This window comes from Sinohyriopsis cumingii, chromosome 16 (genome assembly GCF_028554795.1).
Source record: "Sinohyriopsis cumingii isolate HCF-2022 chromosome 16, ASM2855479v2, whole genome shotgun sequence".
Taxonomy (NCBI): Eukaryota; Metazoa; Mollusca; class Bivalvia; order Unionida; family Unionidae; genus Sinohyriopsis; species Sinohyriopsis cumingii.
The window spans coordinates 39655192-39679859 of NC_142976.1; the positions used below are offsets into that span (position 1 = coordinate 39655192).

Genomic DNA, 24668 nt, shown 5'->3' on the forward strand with positions numbered 1-24668 from the left:
CAATTTGACTGTCATATTCGTGTTCAGCACATAAAAATTGATAAGAATTGACTAATTTTATTTCAGTAACATGACTTTTGTAAAAATTTGTTGTCCAGTGTTATTTAGCTGTTTAGCAATACTTTCCTTCATCTACTTACATTTTCAACATGATGGATAAGTTATCACTCGTGAATCCCCCGACTTGCAAGGGTACCATTGACTCACCTTTCTTACAAGACCTCCTTCCTCTTTTGCATTAGCTATGGCAGACAGAATCATTGAATATATTCGTATATTGGACCCATATTTCATGTAGTTCTGACAAGATAGGTTAGATTCACTTGTGACGGTACCCTCTTTCATTACCAAGAACAGGCTTCCTTCCATGGGTAAACAGATTTTCGTAGTGAAATCTGTGTAGCTCAAGACCACCTACAAGATCTGGTATGAGCCTTGAAGTGGTATCTTAAAGTGACAGAGCTATTGCTTTGAGGGAGATTGCACTTACTTTTACCGCTTGAACAGGAACAGAAAGATATAGCAGAACAAACTTTTCATCCTGGATTAAGCGGGTTATTTTTCTGTCCATATTGAGAAATAACCCCAGCTCAGACGATGCGTTTCAGCTTGCAAGTTTAGAGCAGTTGCCACAAGCATAGCACTTGACTGGAACTGTTCACCAACTAACACTATCGAGGCCATGGAATGGAGATGTTGACACTGTCTAGTTTTTATCTAAGAGATCTTTCATCCCAAAGAGCTCACCTTGATCTGGTAGGACCTATAGCAGTGATGCAGCAGGTCACCTTTCCAGGTCGTTTACATTTTCTTAAGATGAGGCTTTATTACTAATGCTGGATTTGTGGGAGGGAAAATTTTCCCTTTTTGAGGCCACTCCCCAATAGAAGGAGTCTTCTCCACTTGGGTTATCTAGAAGCTGTCTCACATACTTTAGGGGACCAGAGATGGGTTCTCTGGGGCAAAGGGATATTTCTCCCTCCACCTCTTATGTATTCTGTAAATGTATTATGATTGAGTAATGTATATAAAGAAGAAACCAATTTTTCCTACAATGTTTCTTTGAGAATGCTTACCCAATATAATACACATACATACTCCCAGCTTACTCGCAGTTATGTCCATATAGGGAGTATGGCTTCCACTCCAGTAGTAACTGAGATAATATTGGGATTTAGCACCAGCCCCTGTACCAAGGTGAGACCACTCTTCCCGACTACCACCTAGGTGGGCAGATAACTTTTAGCATCTAGGAGTGCTGGATTTGTGAGGTAGTAGTAGTTCTCCTAAGCTATTCTAGTTGGGTAAGTATTCTCAAAGAAACATATTTTACTAGGAAAAAATTGCTTTCATGCTGAAGCCATTGCTATTTGATGCTTCTCTGAGGCCAGATAATTGCATGAAAAACTGCCTTGAGAGTTACTGATATGGATGACAGGAACAGATATAACATTAGTTAGCCCTCAACACTTTCATATTAATGGCTGTGTGGTAAATGTTTGATAGAGAAATATCTGTAATTCATCTGCATATATTTCCCTTATCATTTATTGTGATGTTAAGGATACATAATTGTATGTGGTATGAACAAGGGGATTTTTTTTGTTGTTGTTGTTCTAGGGTTTAACGCCATTTTTCAGCACAAGATAGGCCATATATGGCGGCCAGTATAACTGGTGGAGGAAGAACCCTGGAAAACCCAGGAAAGAACCACCGACCCACGAGAAGCTACTGGCAGGCTTTCCCACATACCCACGTTAGCCGAGCCTTGGACTCGAACATACGCAGACAGAGGTGAGATGGCAGTGATCCGGAACGGTGAGCGCTTTAGACCACTCGGCCACTCGGGGCCCCTATGAACAAGGGGATAGTGCTATTCCAGCAACACGTGCATGCTGGATCCAAGATTAAGTTTTGGCCTATCATATACATGAGTGGCTGCCCATTTTCTAATAGATCTATTCTTATTCTTCATGAGAACTCTGGCTATGGACGATCTGCTTGCTTAATTAATATAATATCTGGCCTTGCATTTAGAACATTTTCAGTTTGAGTACATATTAAACTCTAAAGTTTGCCCCCACTGTTCAGTTTTTATAATTCAAATTTAATGTCAGTATCTGAACATTGTCTAAAAAAAAGGAAAGCTGTTTAAAAATGGCATTTTTCTGCAACCATCCTATTGTAGTTTACAGATTGTTGTATTGGAGTCTGATTTGGTTATATAAAATGATAAATTTATTATTTGTTGAACATTTATAATTTCGATCCCAAGGTTTTAAAGATAGTGAGTTAGATTTAATGTCATTACAAACAACTTCCAGTTCCTTAAGGCTTTGGTAAGACTAAAATGGATTAAGAAGTCTTAAATGTAAAGCACTCAGTAGTAAGGTTTCCATCTGGAAATATTTCAGTTTTCACAGGACAAATAATCACAAAGCTATTGTACTAGTGGTAACAACCACATGGAGAAAGTGAAGGGAAAAAAGTGGTCATTATATGTTTGGGTAATACTAGACTAACAGCCTTACTACATGCATATGGTGCTATGAGAGCATCAGATACTACATGCAGAAATAAGGGGACATAATACAAGTCTGTATTATGATTGTGGTCTAAGGTTGACATTGCCCGGGGTGGGAGTGGGAGACAAGCGCCCCAATCCTCCAAAATGCCCCATACGGCCTGCGTCTCCTACTGCCTCTGTCAACTAAAATCCAGCTCCTGGCCTTCGCGAGTGGCTTAGATTTGAAGCCCGGCAGACCATGTTTTCTACTAACAGGAGAAGGGGTGAAGGCGGCCCACTGGCACCTTAAAACCAGTTGCTTCGGGTAGATGGGACTCGTAAACCTTGGATGGTAGCTCATCTAGGAGAAGGAAAACTCCGATTCCAAACCTCTGCTGCCTTGTGGCTATACCCACTCATGGGAAAGGCTAAGGGAGTAAACCCCGACAGAAAATCCGGAGATGGAGTCCCTAAGGCGGTATGACATTGACTTCAACGTCATTCCGGCAACTCCTGCGACGCCGTTGGTGCCAAGCTGTATCGGCATTCGTCGTTCCCTTGGGCACACCAGCTGCGTGGAGAGGGGGGATCTGCTGCATGGGCAACAGCTGATTCTCCATACCACCCTGCCCAGGCTTCATAGCTCCACTGGAGAGGACACTCCAGCGTCGTCGTACGGCGTCGGCACAACACGAGAAGTAGCAGTTTACCGGTTCTAAGTCAAAGCTCGATTGGCGTAGAGCTTGGCGCCAGGGGTTACTTCTGACGGTGGGAGAGATCATCAGGTCTCACTGGACAGCTACCGCCCGCCTCAAGCTGGGCAGCCCCCAGTCAGTAAGGTGCTGCCCGCCATGGCCTGCCTGCTTCACTGGGTGCGTGGAGCTTAGAGAACCATCTCGACAAGTGGGCCACAAAACTCTGCACCAGGAAAGACTAAAAGAAGAAATAAACAGACTCCAACTCTTCGTTTTGCAACCTGGAACATCAGGACCATGTGTCCTGGATTGACCACTGACCTACAGCAGATCGACGATGCACGGAAGACTGCCGTCATTGACAGAGAACTCTCCCGACTGAACATCGACATTGCCTGCCTCCAGGAGACCCGACTGGCTGACAGCGGCACCATCAGGGAAGCCAATTACACATTCTTTTGGCAGGGGAAGCCCTTGGATGAACCTAGGCAGCATGGTGTAGGCTTTGCCGTCAAGAACACGCTAATCGCCTTCATTGAACCTCCATCATCAGGTACTGAGAGAATCCTTGCCCTCCGGCTGTCAACATCCTTAGGCCCGGTCAACATCTTCAGTGTGTACGCCCCAACCCTCTACTCCACCAACGAGGAGAAAGACAAGTTTTATGAGGCTCTGGATCAGGCAATATCCAGTATCCCCAACAATGAAAGCCTTTACTTACTAGGAGACTTCAATGCTAGAGTGGGAGCTGACCATGAGGCCTGGTCCACCTGTCTCGGTTTTTACGGAAGGGGCAAGATCAACGAGAATGGTCAGCGACTGCTGGAGATGTGCTGCTCCCACAGCCTATGTGTGACAAACACTTTCTTCAAATGCAAGGAGATCCACCAGGTGTCGTGGAGACACCCACGTTCACGCCACTGGCACCAGCTAGACCTCGTCATCACCAGGCGTGCAGAACTGGCTAGTGTCCTCCTTACCCGCAGCTACCACAGTGCCGATTGTGACACGGACCATTCCCTGGTGGCCAGCAAGGTGCGAATATTACCCAAGAAGCTGCACCACGCCAAGAAGAAGGGTCACCCACGTATCAACACCTACTGTGCAAGCAACCCAGAGAAAACACAGCAGTTCATCAGCAAACTGAAGGAAGCCCTCACCAAAGTGACACCTGATGACACCATTGATTCCAAGTGGTCCCATATCCGTGACTCTGTGTACAAATCAGCCATCACAGCTTACGGGAAGAGGGAGCGAAAGAATGTCGACTGGTATGAGGCAAACTGGGAGGAGATGGAGCCCGTGACTGAGGCAAAGAGGAAAGCCCTTCTGGCATACAAGGCTGCACCTAGCCCCAGAACACTACAAGCCCTCAGGATTGCAAGGAATAACGCCCAGAAGACCGCCCGCCGCTGTGCCAACACCTACTGGCTGAACCTTTGCAACAGTATACAGACAGCTGCTGACACCGGGGATACAAGAGGAATGTATGAGGGTATCAAAAAAGCGACAGGCCCCCCCAGCTACAAGACCGCCCCCCTCAAGTCCAAGACGGGCGAAGTCATCACAGACCAGGGGAAACAACTGCAGCGATGGGTTGAGCACTATCTTGAGCTATATGCAACCCAAAACAATGTCACTGGAACTGCCCTGGATGCCATTCCAGACCTGCCTGTCATGGAGGAGCTAGACACACAGCCCACCCTGGAAGAGCTCGGAAAAGCCATCGATTGCCTTGCCTGTGGGAAGGCTCCTGGAAGCGACGGCATTCCGCCTGAAGTCCTCGAGCGGAAAACCAGCACTGCTCCAGCCCCTACACACACTCCTCTGCCTTTGCTGGGAACAGGGATACATCCCACAGGACATGCGTGATGCCAACATCGTCACTTTGTACAAAAACAAAGGAGACCGTAGCGACTGCAACAACTATCGGGGCATCTCCCTCCTCAGCATCGTCGGAAAGGCCTTCGCCCGTGTTGCCTTGGCACGCTTGCAGATCCTAGCCTCCCGCGTCTACCCAGAATCCCAGTGTGGATTTCGAGCCGGCAGGTCAACTGTAGACATGATCTTCTCACTACGTCAGCTGCAGGAGAAGTGTCGCGAGCAGCAGATGCCCCTCTACATTTCCTTCATAGACCTGACGAAGGCGTTTGACATGGTTAGTCGGAGTGGACTCTTTAGACTCCTGCAGAAGATCGGCTGCCCCCCACATCTGCTTGCTGTCATTATGTCGTTCCACGAGAACATGCACAGCACAGTGTGCTTCAATGGCGCAACATCTGAAGCATTCCCAGTCGTTAGCAGAGTCAAACAAGGCTGTGTCCTTGCACCGACGCTCTTTGCCATCTTCTTCTCCATGCTTCTCCAGTACGCATTCAAGGACTGCAGCGAGGGAGTGTACATCCATACCAGGGCTGACGGCAAGCTGTTCAACATCGCCCGTCTCCGTGCTAAGACTAAAGTCACAGAGGTACTCATCCGTGAATTGCTCTTTGCCGACGATGCAGCCTTGACATCACACACGGAAGATGGACTCCAGCAGCTGGTATGCTGCCTCTCCCATGCATGTAAGGAATTTGGACTGACCATCAGTTTGAAGAAAACAAATGTCATGGCACAGGACACAGACTCCCCTCCCTCTGTCTCCATCGATGGGTACAATTTGGAAGTTGTCGAGAACTTCACATACCTCGGGTCTAACATCTCCAGCTCACTCTCCATTGATTCTGAGGTGGGCGGCAGGATTGCCAAGGCAGCAGCAGTGATGGCCAGACTTAACCAGAGGGTCTGGAACAACCCCAACCTCACAGAGAAGACCAAACTGCGTGTCTACCAAGCGTGCGTGCTCAGCTCACTTCTCTACAGCAGCGAAACATGGACCACCTATGCAAGACACGAGAGGAAACTCAACAGATTCCACCTGAGATGTCTGCGGCGCATTCTGCACATCCAGTGGCAGGACAAAGTACCCAACACAGAGGTTCTAGAACGCGCCAACATGAACAGCATGTTCTCCATACTCAGCGAGAGGCGCCTTCGCTGGCTCGGCCATGTCAAGAGAATGGACCCAGGTCGCATTCCCAAGGACCTGTTATATGGGGAGTTAGCAGAAGGTGCATGACCAACTGGACGACCACATCTGCGCTACAAAGATGTTTGCAAGAAGGATATGAAGACAGCAAACATCAATGTCAACGATTGGGAGAGCTGTGCAAACAACCGTTCCAGCTGGCGTCTAGCTGTCAGGCAGGGAGTTCAAAACGCAGAGGAAAAGAGAAGAATAAAGCAAGCTGAAAAGAGAGCTAAAAAGAAGGATAAGCAAAAGCTTACTTTGGAGCTATGCCATCGTCTCTCGTAGACGGACGGATGCCAAGAATTGTATTGTAAGTCCTGTATCACAGTATGTGTTGTATCACATGCTGACTGTATGATCCATATCACAGTATGTATTGCACATTATCATAGCTTTCAAAATAATACAGTCAACGTCATTTAAAAAATAATATGATGTCTATGAACTGAAATTGGGTCCTCTAAATAAAATACATTTTTTAATGATTTTGATCATCTCTGATACCAACATATCTCTTGGATTCTGTTTAATTAATAAACAAACATGCAATCTATCATGTGCCAGATAAACTTACCTATGTGTGTATATTTCCGTGGCAGTTTATCTATTCTATGCAAATTTTGATCAAATCATTTTAATGTTTGAAATTAAATCTAGTTACCTCCACTGGCTGTCTATTCATCTTTCCCATATCACTAGAGTTATCTTTTCTTGTGTTTTGCAGACCACATGGAGGGCAGCTCTGGTGAGACCCAGGCACTATTTGCCATGTCCGGAGATGGTCAGCAGGATGTGCAAATCCCACTAGTGTTTCTTTTTCAAAAGGAGGGTCAGGAAATCATCCGGCATCTGGACAACAACCCTTATATGCAGGTCCTGCTGGCTTACAAGCCTTGGGAGGAAGGTATGACAGTTTTGCAGAATGGTGTTCTTTTGTCTTGCTAATTTAATAATTTAAGGGGTTCAAGTATTTAAGGCACAGAATATATTCCTTAAAAAAGTGTATTGCTGGTAGAGTGTTTGACTCAAATTCAAGGGTCGTGGGTTTAGTACTTGCCCAGTTTGGTTGCCTTGTTGTGTCCTTGCGAAAGACACTTTGCTTCCATTTCTTTGGCATGATATGGCCAATATGCCATTAAAACTACAAAAACAAGCAGACAAAAATAACCCAGTTTCTACATTTAAATGTAGCCAAGATATGAAACTTTATCTGGGAACATTCACAGAACGTGTTCTGATTGCACTCATTTAAATAATAAACAAGAAATTGGAGTCATCTATAACCCCCACCCTACAAAATATGGGCCAGGAGACAGAGGGATTTGTTTCATGGGAATATCTTGAACAGTTATTTTTAAAGTTTTTGTGATTTGGTTTGGGTTGTAATGGGTTTTAATGCTATTTTTGAACACATGATAGGCTATACACGGTGGCCAGTATATTTGGTGGAGGAAGAATCACTGACCCGTGGGAAGCTACTGGCAAGCTGTCTCACATACCCATGATGGTTGTGCTGAGACTCTAACTTACCTTGACAGAGATGGGATGTATGAGTGATCTGCCTTGACAGAGATGAGATGTATGAGTGATCTGCCTTGACAGAGATGGGATGTATGAGTGATCTGCCTTGACAGAGATGGGATGTATGAGTGATCTGCCTTGACAGAGATGAGATGTATGAGTGATCTGCCTTGACAGAGATGGGATGTATGAGTGATCTGCCTTGACAGAGATGAGATGTATGAGTGATCTGTAAGGAAAGTGCCTTAGACCGCTTACCCACCTGGGGCCTCTATGATGGATTGATGAATGGATGGACAAATAAAAGGAGAAATTCTTTAGATATTGAAGCTGACAATTTCTCATTACAGTGGTCCCATTTATATGGCCACCCATTTGAATAATTATGAATAATCATCAGTGTGGTACTGTACTGGGCACCAGCATCTGGCAGTAACTCTCCCAGTCCATTAAGTCTGTTTTCTTACTGCAGTAGAATGTATGTTAGCGCTAGTTTTTAAAAAATCTTTCTTACCTCAAAGTCCTCAGTAGTGATCCATCTTTTAATTCACTTTTCATTCTAAAATGAGCATGGCTGATGATATTTTGCAATGTTTGCAACAGTTTATTCAAGCAGTTTGCATGTTTATCATTTGAGATGATGAGTATTTACAAAGGAAACTGAGCTTGACATATGATTAAGTGGTTTTGGTCTGGTGTCCTTCTAGGTGCATTTCATAGGCTATGAGAGAGAATCCATAATGGCTAACATACAGTTCTTTTCTTTCTCTCATCTAGAAGTCACTATGATTTGAACTGAACAATTTTGTGTTTCTCAGTGGTTAACTTTTGCTGTCTTGGTAATTACAGCTGGTATTAATAGCCAGTAATTATCATTGTGACACAGCCTAATAGATTTGACAGTTTTTGAACTAAATATGTCAAGTAGCAGGGATCTTTTTATGCATATTTTGATTGTGTGAATTCTCAGGTGACTGCAGCAGTGTTTTCAATCCTTGTACACATACTTAGAAGTTTAGAATGAGACATTTGTAAGAAAAATATGTATGCACCAAAAAGCAATTGAGTGAGACATGAAATATGGTGGGCATATGATGATTTCCATTCCATTATAGCATTTATTTATTTCAAATTTTCAAAAGTTTTTCAGCAAGTTCAGTCCATAACTGTTTTAATTGTCATTATGGATCCATTGCCATCATGGACCAATTTAGAACAGCTTCACAGCCCAAAATGACTTAACTATATTGTACCAGCTATAGTGATGTCTCAACTTAGCTGTATCATACTGGCTATGGTAATGTTACAGTTCTGGAACATAGTACCTACAATACCATTCACAACACTTTCTAGTGTTCACAAACTTCATCATCATTGCTTATTCCAACGATGTCAGAGGAAGCTTCAGAGTCTGAATGAGTTGCTGACATACTAAATGGCTATATTTCAGCAATCTAAATTCACCTGCTGAGTGCCTGTAGATTGCATAGGATCTATAAATAGATGTCAAGTTTCTAACAATAACACTTGTTGACATGTTTGGGGTAATTTCTCACTGGCTAGTGGGGTCAGGTGGGTTCTTGGAAGAATGAAGTAATTTCCCATTGGATGGGTTAGTTCATGCAAGTTGATATTGTAAAATATTAGATTGATTAGCAAGGTTTGTCACATGGGATATATTGTGACATATAGTCGTAAATAGACACTTGGAGATGTATATAAGGAAGAGAACTGAGCAATTATTTCATTCCTATTTGAGAGTCTTATTTATTATGTTCTTGTTGTAACATCAGTCTTCAGATGTACTTAATGTTGTGTTTATATATTATTTGATAGTAAACATTTGTTTGGATTATTCATTGTAATTACAAAGTCCTCATTGGACTAAAATATTATTCTGGGACTATTGTGAATTATTCAGAAGAGTTCTGGACAAATACCTTTGTGATATTTGCATTTGAGGATCTGAAATTCATTCAGAACATTCAGTTCTTTTGGACCTGAATAGAACCTTTTTAGGATTACTTTGGATTCAGTTCTTTTGGAGTTGAATATAATCTTTTTAGGATTACTTTAGATTCAGTTCTTTTGGACTTGAATAGAATCTTTTTAGGATTACTTTGGATTCAGTTATTTTGGACTTGAATAGAACTTTTTTAGGATTACTTTGGATTCAGTTCTTTTGGACTTGAATATAATCTTTTTAGGATTACTTTAGATTCAGTTCTTTTGGACTTGAATAGAATCTTTTTAGGATTACTTTAGATTCAGTTATTTTGGACTTGAATAGAACCTTTTTAGGATTACTTTTGATTCATTTCTTTTGGACTTGAATATAATCTTTTTAGGATTACTCTGGATTCCATTCTTTTGGACTTGAATATAATCTTTTTAGGATTACTTTCGATTCAGTTATTTTGGACTTGAATATAACCTTTTTAGGATTACTTTGGATTCAGTTCTTATGGACTTGAATCTTTTTAGGATTACTTTCGATTCAGTTCTTTTGGACTTGAATCTTTTTAGGATTACTTTGGATTCAGTTCATAATACTGAATCACTTGCATTTTCATTTAATAAGTTTGATAATTATATTATTTGTTGTGTTTTACAAAACTTGTTGGTTTTACTTATTTCTGTTAATTAGTTTATGATCATAGAGTTGTAACACCTGCATAAGATTTTTTTCTTCTTCTTTGTACAGGTATGTGGTTTTGTGGGTTTAGTGCCATTTTTCAAAACATTATAGGCTATACCCAGGGCCATTCTACATACAGGTAACTAACCTAATTCAGATGAAATTATTGTGCTTTTGGCACATGATGTTAGGGCAATTGCCACAAACATTGCCTTCCTGTTCCCTAAAAGATATTATACATACTGTGGGAAGGAGGTCAGTGATAACTGTCTCTTGCATACTTCAAAGATTTGCTTTCCCATGGGCTCTGTTTGACCTGGTGGAACCCATAGCAGTGGCACAGCAGACTTCCAAGTCTTTTAGCAGCTTCTTAGTGATGTGGCTCTGAGACTTCCCCTGGATTTTGTGGGGGAAATTATTTTCTAAGCATTCATATCTATCATATGGAGTCACTGCTCCATCCTATTTATATTTCAAGAGTTGAGCTGCCTTACTTAACTCTGGTGGCCAGCAATGTGACTTCTCTGGGGTAAGGGAATGTAATTTTCTTCACCTCATATTTATTCTTGTTAGGTATTAAGGCCATTAATGTGTTTAAAGCAAAACCAGATTTGGGAGGAAAATAGGTTTCTTCAAAAGTACTTGCCTTATCATAAAACAGATGCACCTTCCCAATCTTCTCATAGTTACATCCTACTTGCAGAGTTTGCATTCCACTTTAGTAGAAACTAGAGTATGAATGGGATTCGGTGTTAATCCCTCTATCCAAGGAGATATCACTCTTCTGACTCCCACCATTGCAGGCAGTCCCTCTTCAGCTCTTTTGCTACCATTTAACATGGATGGGCTAGATTTGCAAGATGGCAGATCATATTCCTAAGACAATATCATCAGGGAAGTATTGTTGAAGAAACATATTTTACTTCAAAAATTGGTTTCCATGAATATGTGTTCAGCTTTTAAAGGAGATTAGTCTTACCTAATTATTTGCAACTTTTCTTACTGAATCAGGTCATTTTGGTATCAGTGCAAGTAACCAAAAAACTACTTCTGCAGAAGTTCCTAGTGTTAAATATATGGAAACACTAGTTGAAGATGCTCCTGCAGTTCACATCGTTCAGAAGGTTGAAGGACCAGAAAAGACAACCTCCAAAGACTCCAGTCCATCAGAACCTTTAGATAAGTCACATGACATCCAACCAGACCAATGGCTGAAGCCAGAGGAAAAGCCAGTCAGACAGAAGGAAATTGAGCTCCACCCACTGAAACCCATTGAAGTTTACAATCAGATGAATATAAAAACAGGTTCTTCAAATGTTCAGATGGAGGTCAAGATAAAACAGCCATCAGTGAAGCCTGAATCACCTGAAGTTAGGGATGATGACATAATTCAGTTAATTAGAAAACCAGATGGAAGAAAGGAATTGTTGTTTAGGATTGATAAGCTACATGTTCATTCTCGCATGAAGGTTCCAGAGTTGAATGATGTGTACGAAGATTTGGTCAAAGTTATGGTTGATCGAACAAATTTCAATGAACTCGAGAACAAAGGTCAGTACCTCATATCAATAGCCAGGCTTTTAGAAAGTGCCTACTTTGGAATAAACAGAATTGATGAAAAGTCTCAAAAACACTTTGATGAAATGGCCAATAAATTAATAATTTATGAGAAAAAGGTAGATAAAGTGGAGGAATCAGTGGTACAACAAGTCTCTGGTATGGCTGGGAAAGAGTCAGTTACTTCTGAAAATAGTCAGTCTAATGGGAATTTATTGAATGGTAAGGAGAGTAATTCAGAGGCAGTATCACAGTCTTCCACAAGTGATCCAAGTTTTCAAGAAAATGTTGTAGGGGAAGGGAATACAGATTTGGATATAAAGTCAAAGAAACTTGAAGAAACCATTACCCAGCACTATGCAACAGAAAAAGATTTTAATGAGGAAATGGAAAATCTGCCAATTAAGTTCATACATGCAGGGGAATATATTCAAGAAAATGAGATTGTGTTAGATAATGATGGAGCCATGAATGTAGCTGAGAAACTAATAAAAGAGATGGGAGGAGAGAGTACAGAAACTTCAGGAAAGGAAGGGAGAAAATGTGAGGGTAAGGAGGCAGAACTTCCAGGTCATGAAATTGATGCCCAGGCTGCAGGTGGCATTGGTAGTAGCTCATCTGCAGCTGAATCAGGTGTAAAGGATTACAGTAAACCTGTGACTGAAATGGATCAGCAGAAGAAAGATACACATATAAGTGAAGTTAATATGGCAAATTTTGGCTCTGAAAACTCACAAGATCAAGAATTTGTATCAGAACAGGCAACAAGTAGTGGTGGAGTTGACACAAAATTAAGAGTGGAGTCACATAAAAGCGACTCACAAGAGACATCTATACAAGATCCCAGCAGGGACTCTGAGTCTTCTAAGTCTCAAATACTCCAGGAGACAAATGTGGAGTCTTCCCCCAAATCTATGGATGCTTTACCTAGTAGAGACATCTCAAATTCCAAAGTTCAGTCTCAAGTGAATATAGGCAAGGAGACTCATAGTGACTCATTAGAGTCTACTTCATCTATAGTTGATCTCAGTTCTCAGGGAGACCATGATCAGGATGAGACAAAATCTGAAGACCAAAGAACTGATAGTGTGAAACCAGATGAGATAAGTGCTAAGGAAGGGGGAGGTTAATTACAGTATACATTTTTCTTGCATTTAGAAAACAGTGTCATGATAGGTCCCATTTTGTTTTTGTTGTCTTTTTGTTGATGATGAAAGAAATTATGAGTGCTCTATGGACTGAAAGAAAAAGCATACGTATCCATTTAGGTTTTAATGTTTTAAATTATCTTAAAATTCTTTGTTAAATATTGTTAGAGAAGGCAATATATACATGTCCATTGTTGTTACAGTGGCAGAACTTGTCCTTTTTATCATGCACATCTTCAGGGCAATTCCAGAGTTAAATGGAAGGGTTGGAAAGTTTTTTCAAAGACTCCACCACACATCAAATTTTAACAGAACAGATTAAGGTAATCTATTTAGTCTGGATACCACAGCCCTATTTAATTATATTAAGTTGATACCCCAACCACAGCCCTATTTAATTATATTAAGCTGATACCCCAACTACAGCCCTATTTAATTATACATGTATTAAGTGCATTTCAACCCCTTATATACCCTTTAACTCTGGAATGACTCTGAGATATATGATAAAGTAACACATACATGTATGAAATCACGTTTGGGAGTGATAATTTTCAGATTCTATACAATTTAGATGGCTTTTTAAAAAAAATCTCTATATTGTCACTATTTCTATTTTCTTGGTCATGGGTTATTTTCTTACTAGGCAATATTTACTTTTGAAATAGATCATATTTTTCTTATAATCACATGGAAATCAGTCATTTTCATTTTTATGCTAACTGTGTGTAACTGTAACTAATATTTAAATTTATGATTGCTGCCAGCAGGAATATATCTCATTTTAAACTTGTCATTTTAATTTTGATATTTGTGATAAAAAATCAGTATGTTAAAGAATATGCAGTGCTTGCAAAAAATTGAGACATAAGTTCTAGTCAGTATGTAATATTTTATATTGGGGTCTTTGAATTTCTTATAGCACGTGCTCATTTGTCTGTGACCATGAGTGCCTCAAAATTAAAGGCTGAAAGTACCATAGTCATTGAAAGCTACTCCCTTTTCTGCGGATGGTATTTAAAACATACATTTTAAAAACTATTTTAAAAAAATTCTTTTTCTACAGCATGACTATAGTGTCTGAGATATTTTGACAAGTTTACCAATGTTAAAAGATCTAACATATACTGCCTCACTTCCCCTGCTTCCATTAAATAGTTGGTAAAACAATTGAGTTGACATTTTAAAAATAACATTTCACTGGTGAAAAGGTTCTAGAAAACAAAAAGATTTTGCCTTTATATTTAATTTCCCTTAGTTCTGTTAAATATAACAAATATTCATTGTTTACAAAAAGTACAGGAGAAATATGTATATCTCTTAATGGAGTTTTTATTTTTTGCTTTACAGGCAAAGAGTTGACCATTTTTGTGTATTTTGAAGCATTAAGACTTCTCATGTTTATTTAATGTAGAATGAATACAAACATAAACCATGAGTGTGTAACAAGTATTGCATATATGGAATCTTATATTGCTGTAAATATTATTTATAAATCAATGTAATTTATGCTCAAGAATAAGGAACAAAGTTGGCAGATTGATATACATGTACGTGTTATGTTTTTGTTTGTGCAGAATGATTCATGCATGAAATTCCATTGTAAAATAAAATATTGCTTTGTTTTGTGTCACAAATGTGGGCCAGAAAAGTTTGCACCAGCTTTTAAATTTCATATACTCCGACTGCTAGCACAGAGTTACCAAACTTTGTAGCTGCCTTGCAATTGGGGGTCAGTAAGAACACAGTTGATTTTTGGGGTCAAAGGCTAAGTCACTGTAACTGAAAGAATAAGAATGGGTTGCACATAACAACATTTACTCTACATCATAAGACCTGGATGAAGCTTTGTAAATGGCTTGTAATAAGAATACCATTAATTTTTAGGGCCCAATGATCAAAACATTTATTTTACATCACAACCCTGGACCAAGGTTTGTGAATGACTTGCACTTGTGGCAGGTATGAAGTCTGTTGATTTGGGGTCAGAGGTCAAGGTCTCACAAAGATAAATTGTTTCTGAACAGAACTTTCAGTTATCTACACAGACCACTATTAAATGTCGAGGGATATTCAATGTGACATTCACAGTACTCATGTTGGTCTTAGCTTTTTGTCAGCAGTGGGGGCAGACATGTTTTACCAATATAAATTTAGTTCTATTTTAAATATATTGGCCAGATGCTGTAACTCTTGTGCTTTAATGTCAAAAAGGGCCTTTTTTTGTTGGGGCTGAAATAATTCAGTCATTTGACTGATTTTGTACCCAATATCTTTGCACATAAGATGGCTGATAATTTTCCAGTTGTGACCTATTATTGTTTTCGTGCCAAACAAAAGACATTTTTACATGTACAGTCCTCAAAACTCAACAAGTTAAGGCGGCCTACTTTCTTTTACTTAAGTACCAATTTTAGCTTTTTTCTTGCAGGAGTGGAGAAAGCAAGACAGCTTCTTTATTGCTTTAATATTGATCATCATACATGTACATAATATAACGGACTCAAAAGAAAACTTGATGCAATTCACTTCATTTTTAACCATAATTGTAGATCAGTAAATCTGTCCCAGTTGTGTGCTTTTTTAAAATCTAATGGGTCATTATTAATAACAACCATGAGATTGAAAAACTTGGTATTAAGATAGATTTATTGGTCGTCAAAAGTTCCATCAACATACTTGGATATCATTATTTTTTGGCAGGGTTCACATTTTTCTTAATTTTGTAGTTGCTAAAAACTATAAATTTAAAGATCAGAACAGTAGGTCTGCTGTGGAAACAGTACAATTATTGGTCAAATAATGAATTTAAGTACCAATAAAGATGTCGTTTTTCCTTAAATAAAAAAAAATTAGAAAAATATGCAGTATCCTCTTATAAGTCAGGCCATATTATAATGCATTGGTAGATTAGGGTCTGTGCTTGTTTTACTAATTACTCCTGACACACTGCACAAACTCAGATCTGCCTGTGCATTATGCTATGTCAGATCTGGGTATATGTGGGTTGCAATTGGATCTAACTTGCACATGAGTATATATTTTTATTTATTGGGTATTTATTAGGCCATATGATAAATGTTGCATGTTGACATCTTGTGTTCTTTGGTATGTTTCATAGCAAGGTACCTGTTCAAGTAAAAAATTGCAAAAATTATATTTTTGTTTTCCTTAGAAGCAAATAACAAAGCTGTGATCTGACATAAATTGTATGTCTTGTCTGTTTGCTGTCGTTTGACTGGCAGTGACATTTGGATGTCATGAAAAGTACATTGCAGATGTAAAAGTTAAAATGCAGTTTGGTAATATTTCTCAGATCTGGCATGTCTTTTGGAATTTTCCAGTAAAATTTTGTTGGTATTTTATTTTGTGTTCGTATGCATATCCATACAGATTAACAAGTCTCACAGGGATTTCCAACCTCTTTATCATTTCAAATATCTTAGTTAGAAAATGTAAGAAAAAATATAATTCTTTTACATTCCAAGATAACTGTTCTCAAGTATTTCTAATTTTTACAATATAATTTACAGCTTCATAAATGGGTATTAGGGCTTTAGAAACTTTAAGCTGGCTACTTGTTCTCCTAGAGAACCATATTGCAAACATAATTGTATACATTTAATTCAACTGACTGTTCATGCTGAAAGAAATTTTATAGATCCTGATTGCCAATGTATTATTTATTAAGCATAGCTAAATACTCAACTGCAAAAAATAGACCCTGATATGACCATATACAGCAGCCCATGGGCTGATTTTAAATGGCCTGCCATAGCTTGAGCAGCTTTTAGTTGTTGCTTTTCAGTTTTCTGCTGCAGCCCTCGGCTTCAAGAAAAACATTTATCAGTGGCACATGGTGTCAAAAGGTTGGACAGCACTGATTATTTAGCTATATTTTGTAAAGTTTAAATTTTCTACTTGAATCACTGGACTGCTGTATGTGTGGGTGGGTGTATGACATGTCATAATTTTATTTCTGTAAAATCTAGTTGTAGTTAATATAATACATTGTACTTTTACCTCATCAATGCCCAACATTAATTTATAATATGACTAGTAAGAATTGTTTTCGATATATATTACACGTTTCACTCTCTTTCTATTCTGGCACATAATATAGAATTTAACCCCATTAATCCAAATACTTATTTGCCACCTTCAAGTTATTACATTTACAAAATTCTACTTGAACCAGCACCGGTTTGTCTTTATGCAAGGTCCATAACTCCAGTTGTCTCAGCACTAAATATTCTATAATTTCCTAATGAGCTATTAAACACCAACCAACCACTACCCCCCAAAAAGGTGGAAGAAATCTGATCCAAAGTCTGTAGCTAATCAGCATTATCCTCAAGTTATCAGAACCTTCTCATACTCTATGCCAAAGCGCCCGGTTTCCATGCTTCGTTTCCAGGGATGTGTTAAAAATCTGAAACTAATGGGCAGATATAAAGACACTCAATGGTTAACTGATCTGGCTGATGCATTAATAACTGAGCCTTGTGGAACCATCCACAGACCACTACGCAAACTCCAAGTCTGTCTTATATCATATTAGATTAGTTGCACAACAAATGTATGGACAGATGGATGGGCAGATCACACAGTCTCTGCTTTTTATTCGAAAAGCCATGAATTTCAAGACATTCAGATGAAATTTTAATACTGTGGATTTGCAGTACTTGAATTTTAACTAAGTAAATTGTTACTTTTTTGTCTAATTTTTATTTGTATTTACAAATGAAGAGCATAATCATTGTTATTAAAAACAAATATTCTTCAGATGGTGTTCTTGTCGTTTATTACAGTCATGTTGTTGTACCAGTGAAGATTTTGTTTGAAGATGGATTAAATAATTATACAGTACAGACGATGACCAGAATGTTTTGTTTAATTCTAATATCCATTGGCCACACTGCATTAGCATGGTAGGTGAATGCAGTTTACATGTGTATAAAGAAAACCTTGCATTAATACATGCATAATGCCACACCTGATTTTTTAATGGACTGCACCTTAGATTATTTTGTGATGAAGGTTAAACCAACAGGCAATTATGGTTGAGGTAACTAACATTTACAATATCTGACATAAACAGAGTAACTACTGTTAAGCTTCCTGTTACAGTATCATAGACAATTTAGGTTAACTTAATAGAAAATATAGATAAATTCATGTTATTTTCCGCTGATGGCATTATGGGAATATGATTAAATATCAATCGGAGGAAAAGCTTGTCACAGTGCCCCTAATGTTTGAATGACTGGCATTTGTTATTTATAGATCTAATTGAAGAGCTTCAGATATATCAATAATTATTGGAATGTTCAACATATTTTTGCCTGTATAAAAAAAATAAAACTTATGGCAAAGAATTAGCAGATTATATGCCCACATATACCAGTAACCTGGTCTTTCCACATATACCAGTAACCTGGGATTTCTATAGAAAATGCTCCAAGGTATTCATGTATATAGCTGATGTGGTGCCTCTGCCTTTCTGAAGTTCACAATGGTGAAGAGTTCTCATCTTGCACAATTTAAAGCAATATTTGGGCCCAGAAAAACCAACGTAAACAAGAAAATGCAAACCTTTGAGTAAACTGTGTTTCTCCAAGAATACTCACCTAGTCATATTATGTTTTGAATATTAGCCTACTACCTTGTGAATCCAGCCCTACAAAAAGACGAAAATTTTCTTTTTCCAGTTCAGTAGACAAAGGGCAATAACTCTTGTCCGTTATCTCCCCTTGGCACCGCCAGGTGTCATTAGTTTTTATCTAAGTGAGATACTAATGAAGATGCTCACATGAAGGGGTGGTTGGGAGGGTTTTTAAGTAATGTGATTGGGTAAGCATTCTCAGACAAACATAATTTACTTAATTTGCTTTCTCCTTCGAATACATTCCCCAATCACATTACATTAGGAGAAAAAGTAATAGTAGGAGGGAATGCTGAGCATCCAACCTCTACCTCAGGTATCCTTCTACGGAAGAATAGTTGGATTCCCCCATGTGAATGATATCCCATTCTCCTAATTACATAAGCAACACAGCCTGGGGTCACTTGACCTGTGACCCTAACATAGCTAAGATGATGGATGTTGAAATCTTTAGTACAAAATTTCACTGGCGAATCCAGCAAAACTAATGGGCTGTATTGATTTATCTTGTTGAGTCTGGTGGTCATCTGTGCTGCCACCACTGGGCCTTCCAGATTCAAGTTTTCCTCTGTGACACCAAATCTTGGGATGATGGCTTGAGAAGGTTGACTCTGCATGCCAGCCAACAGCTTCTATTACATCTTTGATCGAAATGTAGCATTTGAATGCAAGGCTCGCAGAGATGGCTTGATGCTTCTGAGCAGTAATCTTTGTGAGGTGAGTATGATTTGGTGAGACTTCAGACTATACTGAGCATACAACCCACTTCAGCCAAGCAAGGGCTTAAGGGGCAATATCCTCTGTTGTGGCTCACATTGGCAGGAAGAGGCATTTGCATGTGCCACAACTTGTCTCTGTGTTTCAAGTAGTACCTGAGAGTGCGAACAGGATCTTTGCATGGCTGCTGTTCTCAACCTGTCTATGGAAGAGAGAAAGCGACACATCTTTGGTTACCGACAGATGGTAACCTTTTTCGAGCTACAAAAACCTGTTTGTTTCCAGAGAACCGGCAAACCCATTGATCTTAATTGGAGAGTTTGGGTAGACGTAAAGGGCATGCAGCTCGCTTACCCTGCATATGGAAGATAAAGCTATCAGGAAACATGAATTGTATGATAGTGACTTTAGCTATGTGTGGGCTAGAGGTTCAAATGTATTTGAATTGAGCCATGTTAAAACCCAGGATTGGTTCCATTTGTATTGAGACCAAAAAGGTCTAAAAGATCCAATAGGTTTATATCCTGCTCCAAATCATATCTGCCATGATGTCAGAATGTGTCCAATATCATGGAATGGTATCCTTTAATAGAGATTGGGGCCAACTGTTTCTCCTCTGAGTTGGTATGGTACGTCCCTGAAAACACACCACTTTCCCTCATATGCCTTCAGAGTGGAGGGCTTTCTTGCTTTCAAGATTATCTTTACAATTAACTGCTCTGGTGGTCTAGTGGTTAGAGCATCCACCTTGGATGCGGGAGGTTGTGGGTTCGATCCCCGGCCGATAATAGCTGCCTTGCTAGGCACTCAGCATTAAGAGGTTAGTGTTAGGACTGGTCAGCCTGGTGTCTGGATAATGTGACTGGTGGGATGTCATGCTACATGTCTGCGGCATGATGCCCCCATGCTAGACATCACTATAAACTGCTACACTGCAGACATTGCAGCAATATGACTGAAAAATTGTTAAAGCTAGGTTAAAAATCTAAATCACACACACACTCTCCACAGCTGAAGGATTAAACTGTTTGTCTCTCAAGGCTGTCCTGATAAAAGCTGAGCGTGTAGAAGAGGATGGTCTGGGCAGGGAAGAACCACCGATGACCATGATTGCTGGAGAAGATTCTGGTTGGTTGGAATTGTCTTGGGCATATCTAGGACAAACAGGTTGGTGACCTAGAACTTGTCCCATCTGAGAGGGGCTATTAGAATCATCTTGCCATTCTGACCTTTTAACTACTGGATGATTTTCGGTCTGAACACCATGGGAGGGGAGGCAATGCCCACAACCTCTCCCAACTGATTGACATTGCATCCATGGCCCAAGCTTTGGACTCTGGAACTGGAGAGATGAAGGTGGGAAGGTTGTGATTACACCTTGTTGCATAGAGGTTATCATTAGATGCCCCCTTAATGCACAAATGCGAGTGATTGATCAATGGAGAGACCATTCCATGTGAAGGACTTTTCTTCTGGATAGAGTGTTGACTGTGTGTGTGTGTGATTTGGATTTTTAATGTAGCTTTAACAATTTTTCAGTCATATCGCTAAGAAGTCTGCGATGTGGCAGTTTATAGAGATGTCTAGCAATTGGGCATCATGCTGTAAACATGTAGCATAATATTCCACCCAGTCACATTAACCTGACACCAGGCCGACCAGTCCTAACACTAACTCTTAATGCTGAGCATCTAGCGAGGCAGCTGTTAGTACCATTTTTGTAAGTCTTCGGTATGACTCAGCCAGGGTTTTGAACCCACGACCTCCCAAATCCGAGGCAGACGCTCTAAACACTAGGTCACTGGAGTGGTCAAACAGACAGTGGGTCTGGTGGTAATGTGTCTGATTTGTACCTTGATATAGAGATTGTCGCACCAATGTAGAAACTGCCACATCAGAACACACAGGTCTGGTGATCCGGTGCCTCCCTGTTTGAGAAGATATGTCATCACCAGAGTTGTCAGTCCTGACGAGGACTGTTTTTGCCTCAGAGTTGATCTTTTCAGAAATAAAAAACGTTGATGACAACCTTCATTTCTAGGATGTTTCATTTGTAGAGGCTGTTCTCCTTAGTTCTCATGTTTCGCTGATGGTAGTGAAGGTCGGCAACAGGTGTGCACCCCAACTGTGTGTACTGGCTTCGGTACCTACTGTTATTTTTGCTTGAAGCTCTCCAACAGGATTCCCATGGCCAGCAAACCCGGGTTATACCACTGATGTGTGATGATTACTGTTTGATCAAGGGGCTTGAAAAGGGCTGCCATTGTGTTCACAATGTCCACATAAGAAAGATGGCCAAGTGGGATCATGTCTGCTGCTACATTGAATAAACTGAAGAGTTGTAGAAACTTTCTTGTTGAAATCCAAGTCCATTTCGAAACAGACTCAATGAGCTTGATGATTCTAGTTATGCAACATGTCCAGATGGACATAATTCTGGGATGGATGGAGGTCTGGCTTTTCCCAGTTCACTAGAAAGTCAGGATTATCAAAATAAGAGAGGAAATTATTCATGCCTTGAGGTATGATAGTACTTACCATGTTTCTGGAGAAATTCATCCTGGTATGCTGCCGTCCTTGTAGATGACAGCGATCGGAACAGGGTGACGATGTAACCCATAATCTTGGTAAAGACCAAGACCTGATGTTGAGACCAAAGGGAAGAATGGTGAACTGATAAACTGTGTCATGGTAAGCAAAACGGATAAAATGTTTGTGAAATGGGGTAAATAGGGACATGAAAATATGCATTGGCCAGATTGAGACTGAAGGTATACTCGTCCTATTGTATGTAGAGGCAGATTGAACTTTGTCTCCATCTTGATTTGGCTGAGGTGACTCCAGTCGATGATGAATCTCAACTTGCTGTTTGCTTTTTGAAAAAAAGAAAAAGCTTATAATAAAAATCTGGAATCGGGGGATTAGCTCCACCACTGTTTGTTTTTGATGAGCAACCATATCTCTTGTTGTAGAAAGGCATCCTTCTCCCTATTTGATGGTGCATCCATGGAGAGGGGAGGGGATTGTTAAGCCTAAATTGCTAAACCTTAAGTCCCTCTGAGTCACTTAGATTACTGCCACACCCCATTTAGGGAGATCTAGTGGGCTCAAAATTTGGTCTCTTACTGCTTCTGTATAATTGTTTCCTAGGGATCGATATCGGTGCACATGTCACTGAGAAGATTCCCTGTCCTGAGGCTGCTTAACACCCCTTCACAATGGCAGGGGCCGAGTGGTTGCAAATGCCTGTGTGGGTTGAGCGGAAAGGTGGAGGGTCAGTTCCTGAGCTACCTGCCTCTATTCTTCTTCCAAAGCAACAGTGACCTGAACAGGGTTGTCCGGAAAGGGAGGGTATGACAAGGTTTGAGAGATGCGGATTGCAAACATGCAATACATCATATCAGGAGTAAATTGGCTGAACCCGTCAAAATCTGGCCATGGTATGGTGAGCATCCCTGGTCAAAAACCATACCAATCCTGGCAGTCACCTCCAAAATCTGGCCATTGCCAGTTGTCTGTCAAGTCTGACAGGCACCAATGTGGCCAAATGCAACAATAAAGAAGAGAAAGCAAAGCAGAAATTAGTAATTTATCAAGTTACTAACTCACTAATATAAATATGTTCCTTGTTACTAATGAAGGAATTGAAAAAGTCGCATTTGAAACTTGTAGACTATAATTACAACTTGTGCATTTCAAGTACTTAGTTAACAATTCTAATGAAACTACACAAGAAGGGGAAAAACAAAGCATAAATTAGCAATGCAGCATCTTCAAAACTCACTAAAACCAACTTCTTTACAAACAAAGCAAGCAAGAAAGTCAGTCATACTAACTCATAATGACCTTGCAAAGGTAAATGATAGTGTGGTGTGACATGGTTTTATAAGGCCAAACACAAATTTGGTAGAAATTGTAAAAATGTATACAACATGCTGCAGAATGATTAATCAACATCATGAATCCAGAATGAATGTTGAATGAGTCAATTAGAACACAAAGATGGTTTGGATTGTCAGAGGATAAACTGGATGATATTATCCAGTCCAGCTGCACAGCTAAAAACTAATGACACTTGGGGGAGGTAATGGGCAAGAGCTATTGCATTTTGTCTATGGAACTAGAAAAAGACAATTTCATACTTTAGTATGGCTTGATAGAGGTAGCTGGCTAATATTCCTGACATAATGTGACTGGGGAACTTATTCGAAGGACAAATTTTTTCTCTCTAGATATTGCTTGAATCACTAGGTCCAATATATGCCATAAGTGATTCAGGTAGCATTATTTTTAGGTTATTTTTTTTCTAATAATTATTCAAATTTCTTTCCTGCTGAAACCATTGTAAACAACTGGGGTATTTAACTGGAGTATCAACATCAGTTTCTTGTTTGTTCACAAATTAATGATCGACCTCTGTGCAATTTATTTCCATTTCCAACTGCAATTACTACAGAGAGAGCGAGAGAGAGAGAGAGAGAGAGAGAGAGAGGCTGTTCAGATTCTTTATAAAAAAAGGAAAAGATATGCTGTATTTGTTTGATCATGTATGTATTCCAATGCATAATGCCTCTCCAATGATGCTTTGTATGCATTCTGCCAACTCAGTTATGTTTTATAAACACTCAATTTTAAACATTTTGATTTGCTGAATGTTAAGGGAAAGAAAATAAATTTTACAACATACTGCACAAATCTGTCTATTTTATGCTGTTTGTCTTTTTAAGAGAGAGAGAATCCATAGAATTTAACCTATAATCTATAATCAATTGGCACATTTCTACACCATTTGAGGGAAAATTATTGTTTATTTAAGTTTACCAGATTTACCATTTCTGGGAAAATTATTGTTTATTCAAATTAGCACAATCAGTACTTCTAAAATCTCAAAAGTGGTTTAATACCCGATTTAACTGCTGAGAAAACTACTCCACTACCTTATCTTGACTCCACTGCACATTAAAGCCACATTCTCCCACACATTCTAAACTTATCTGACATCTTGTTAAAACTCGTTATACTTTTCTCCACCTGTAATTCACTACTCAGTTCAAAATGAAATGAAATTACTACAAAATGATTGCTTTTATGTGAAATTTACATTTTTTTGTATCACTGTACTACCAAGTCTGAAAGCAGTTGCCAACT

The 24668-nt window shown here is 39.5% G+C and overlaps 1 protein-coding gene across 2 annotated transcripts in view; it reads left to right on the forward strand.

The window, feature by feature from the left end:
* The window catches only part of LOC149780260 (ER degradation-enhancing alpha-mannosidase-like protein 3), an 84025-nt gene extending 66102 nt beyond the window's left edge, over positions 1 to 17923 (forward strand). For both annotated transcript variants that reach the window (XM_089937065.1, XM_089937066.1), the window contains exons 21-22: positions 6999 to 7178; positions 11445 to 17923. In XM_089937065.1, coding sequence (XP_089793191.1) covers positions 6999 to 7178; positions 11445 to 13120 — 1856 coding nt within the window. In that variant the 3' untranslated portion in view covers positions 13121 to 17923. The remainder of the gene's footprint in view (positions 1 to 6998; positions 7179 to 11444) is intronic.
* The last annotated feature ends 6745 nt before the right edge of the window (positions 17924 to 24668 follow it).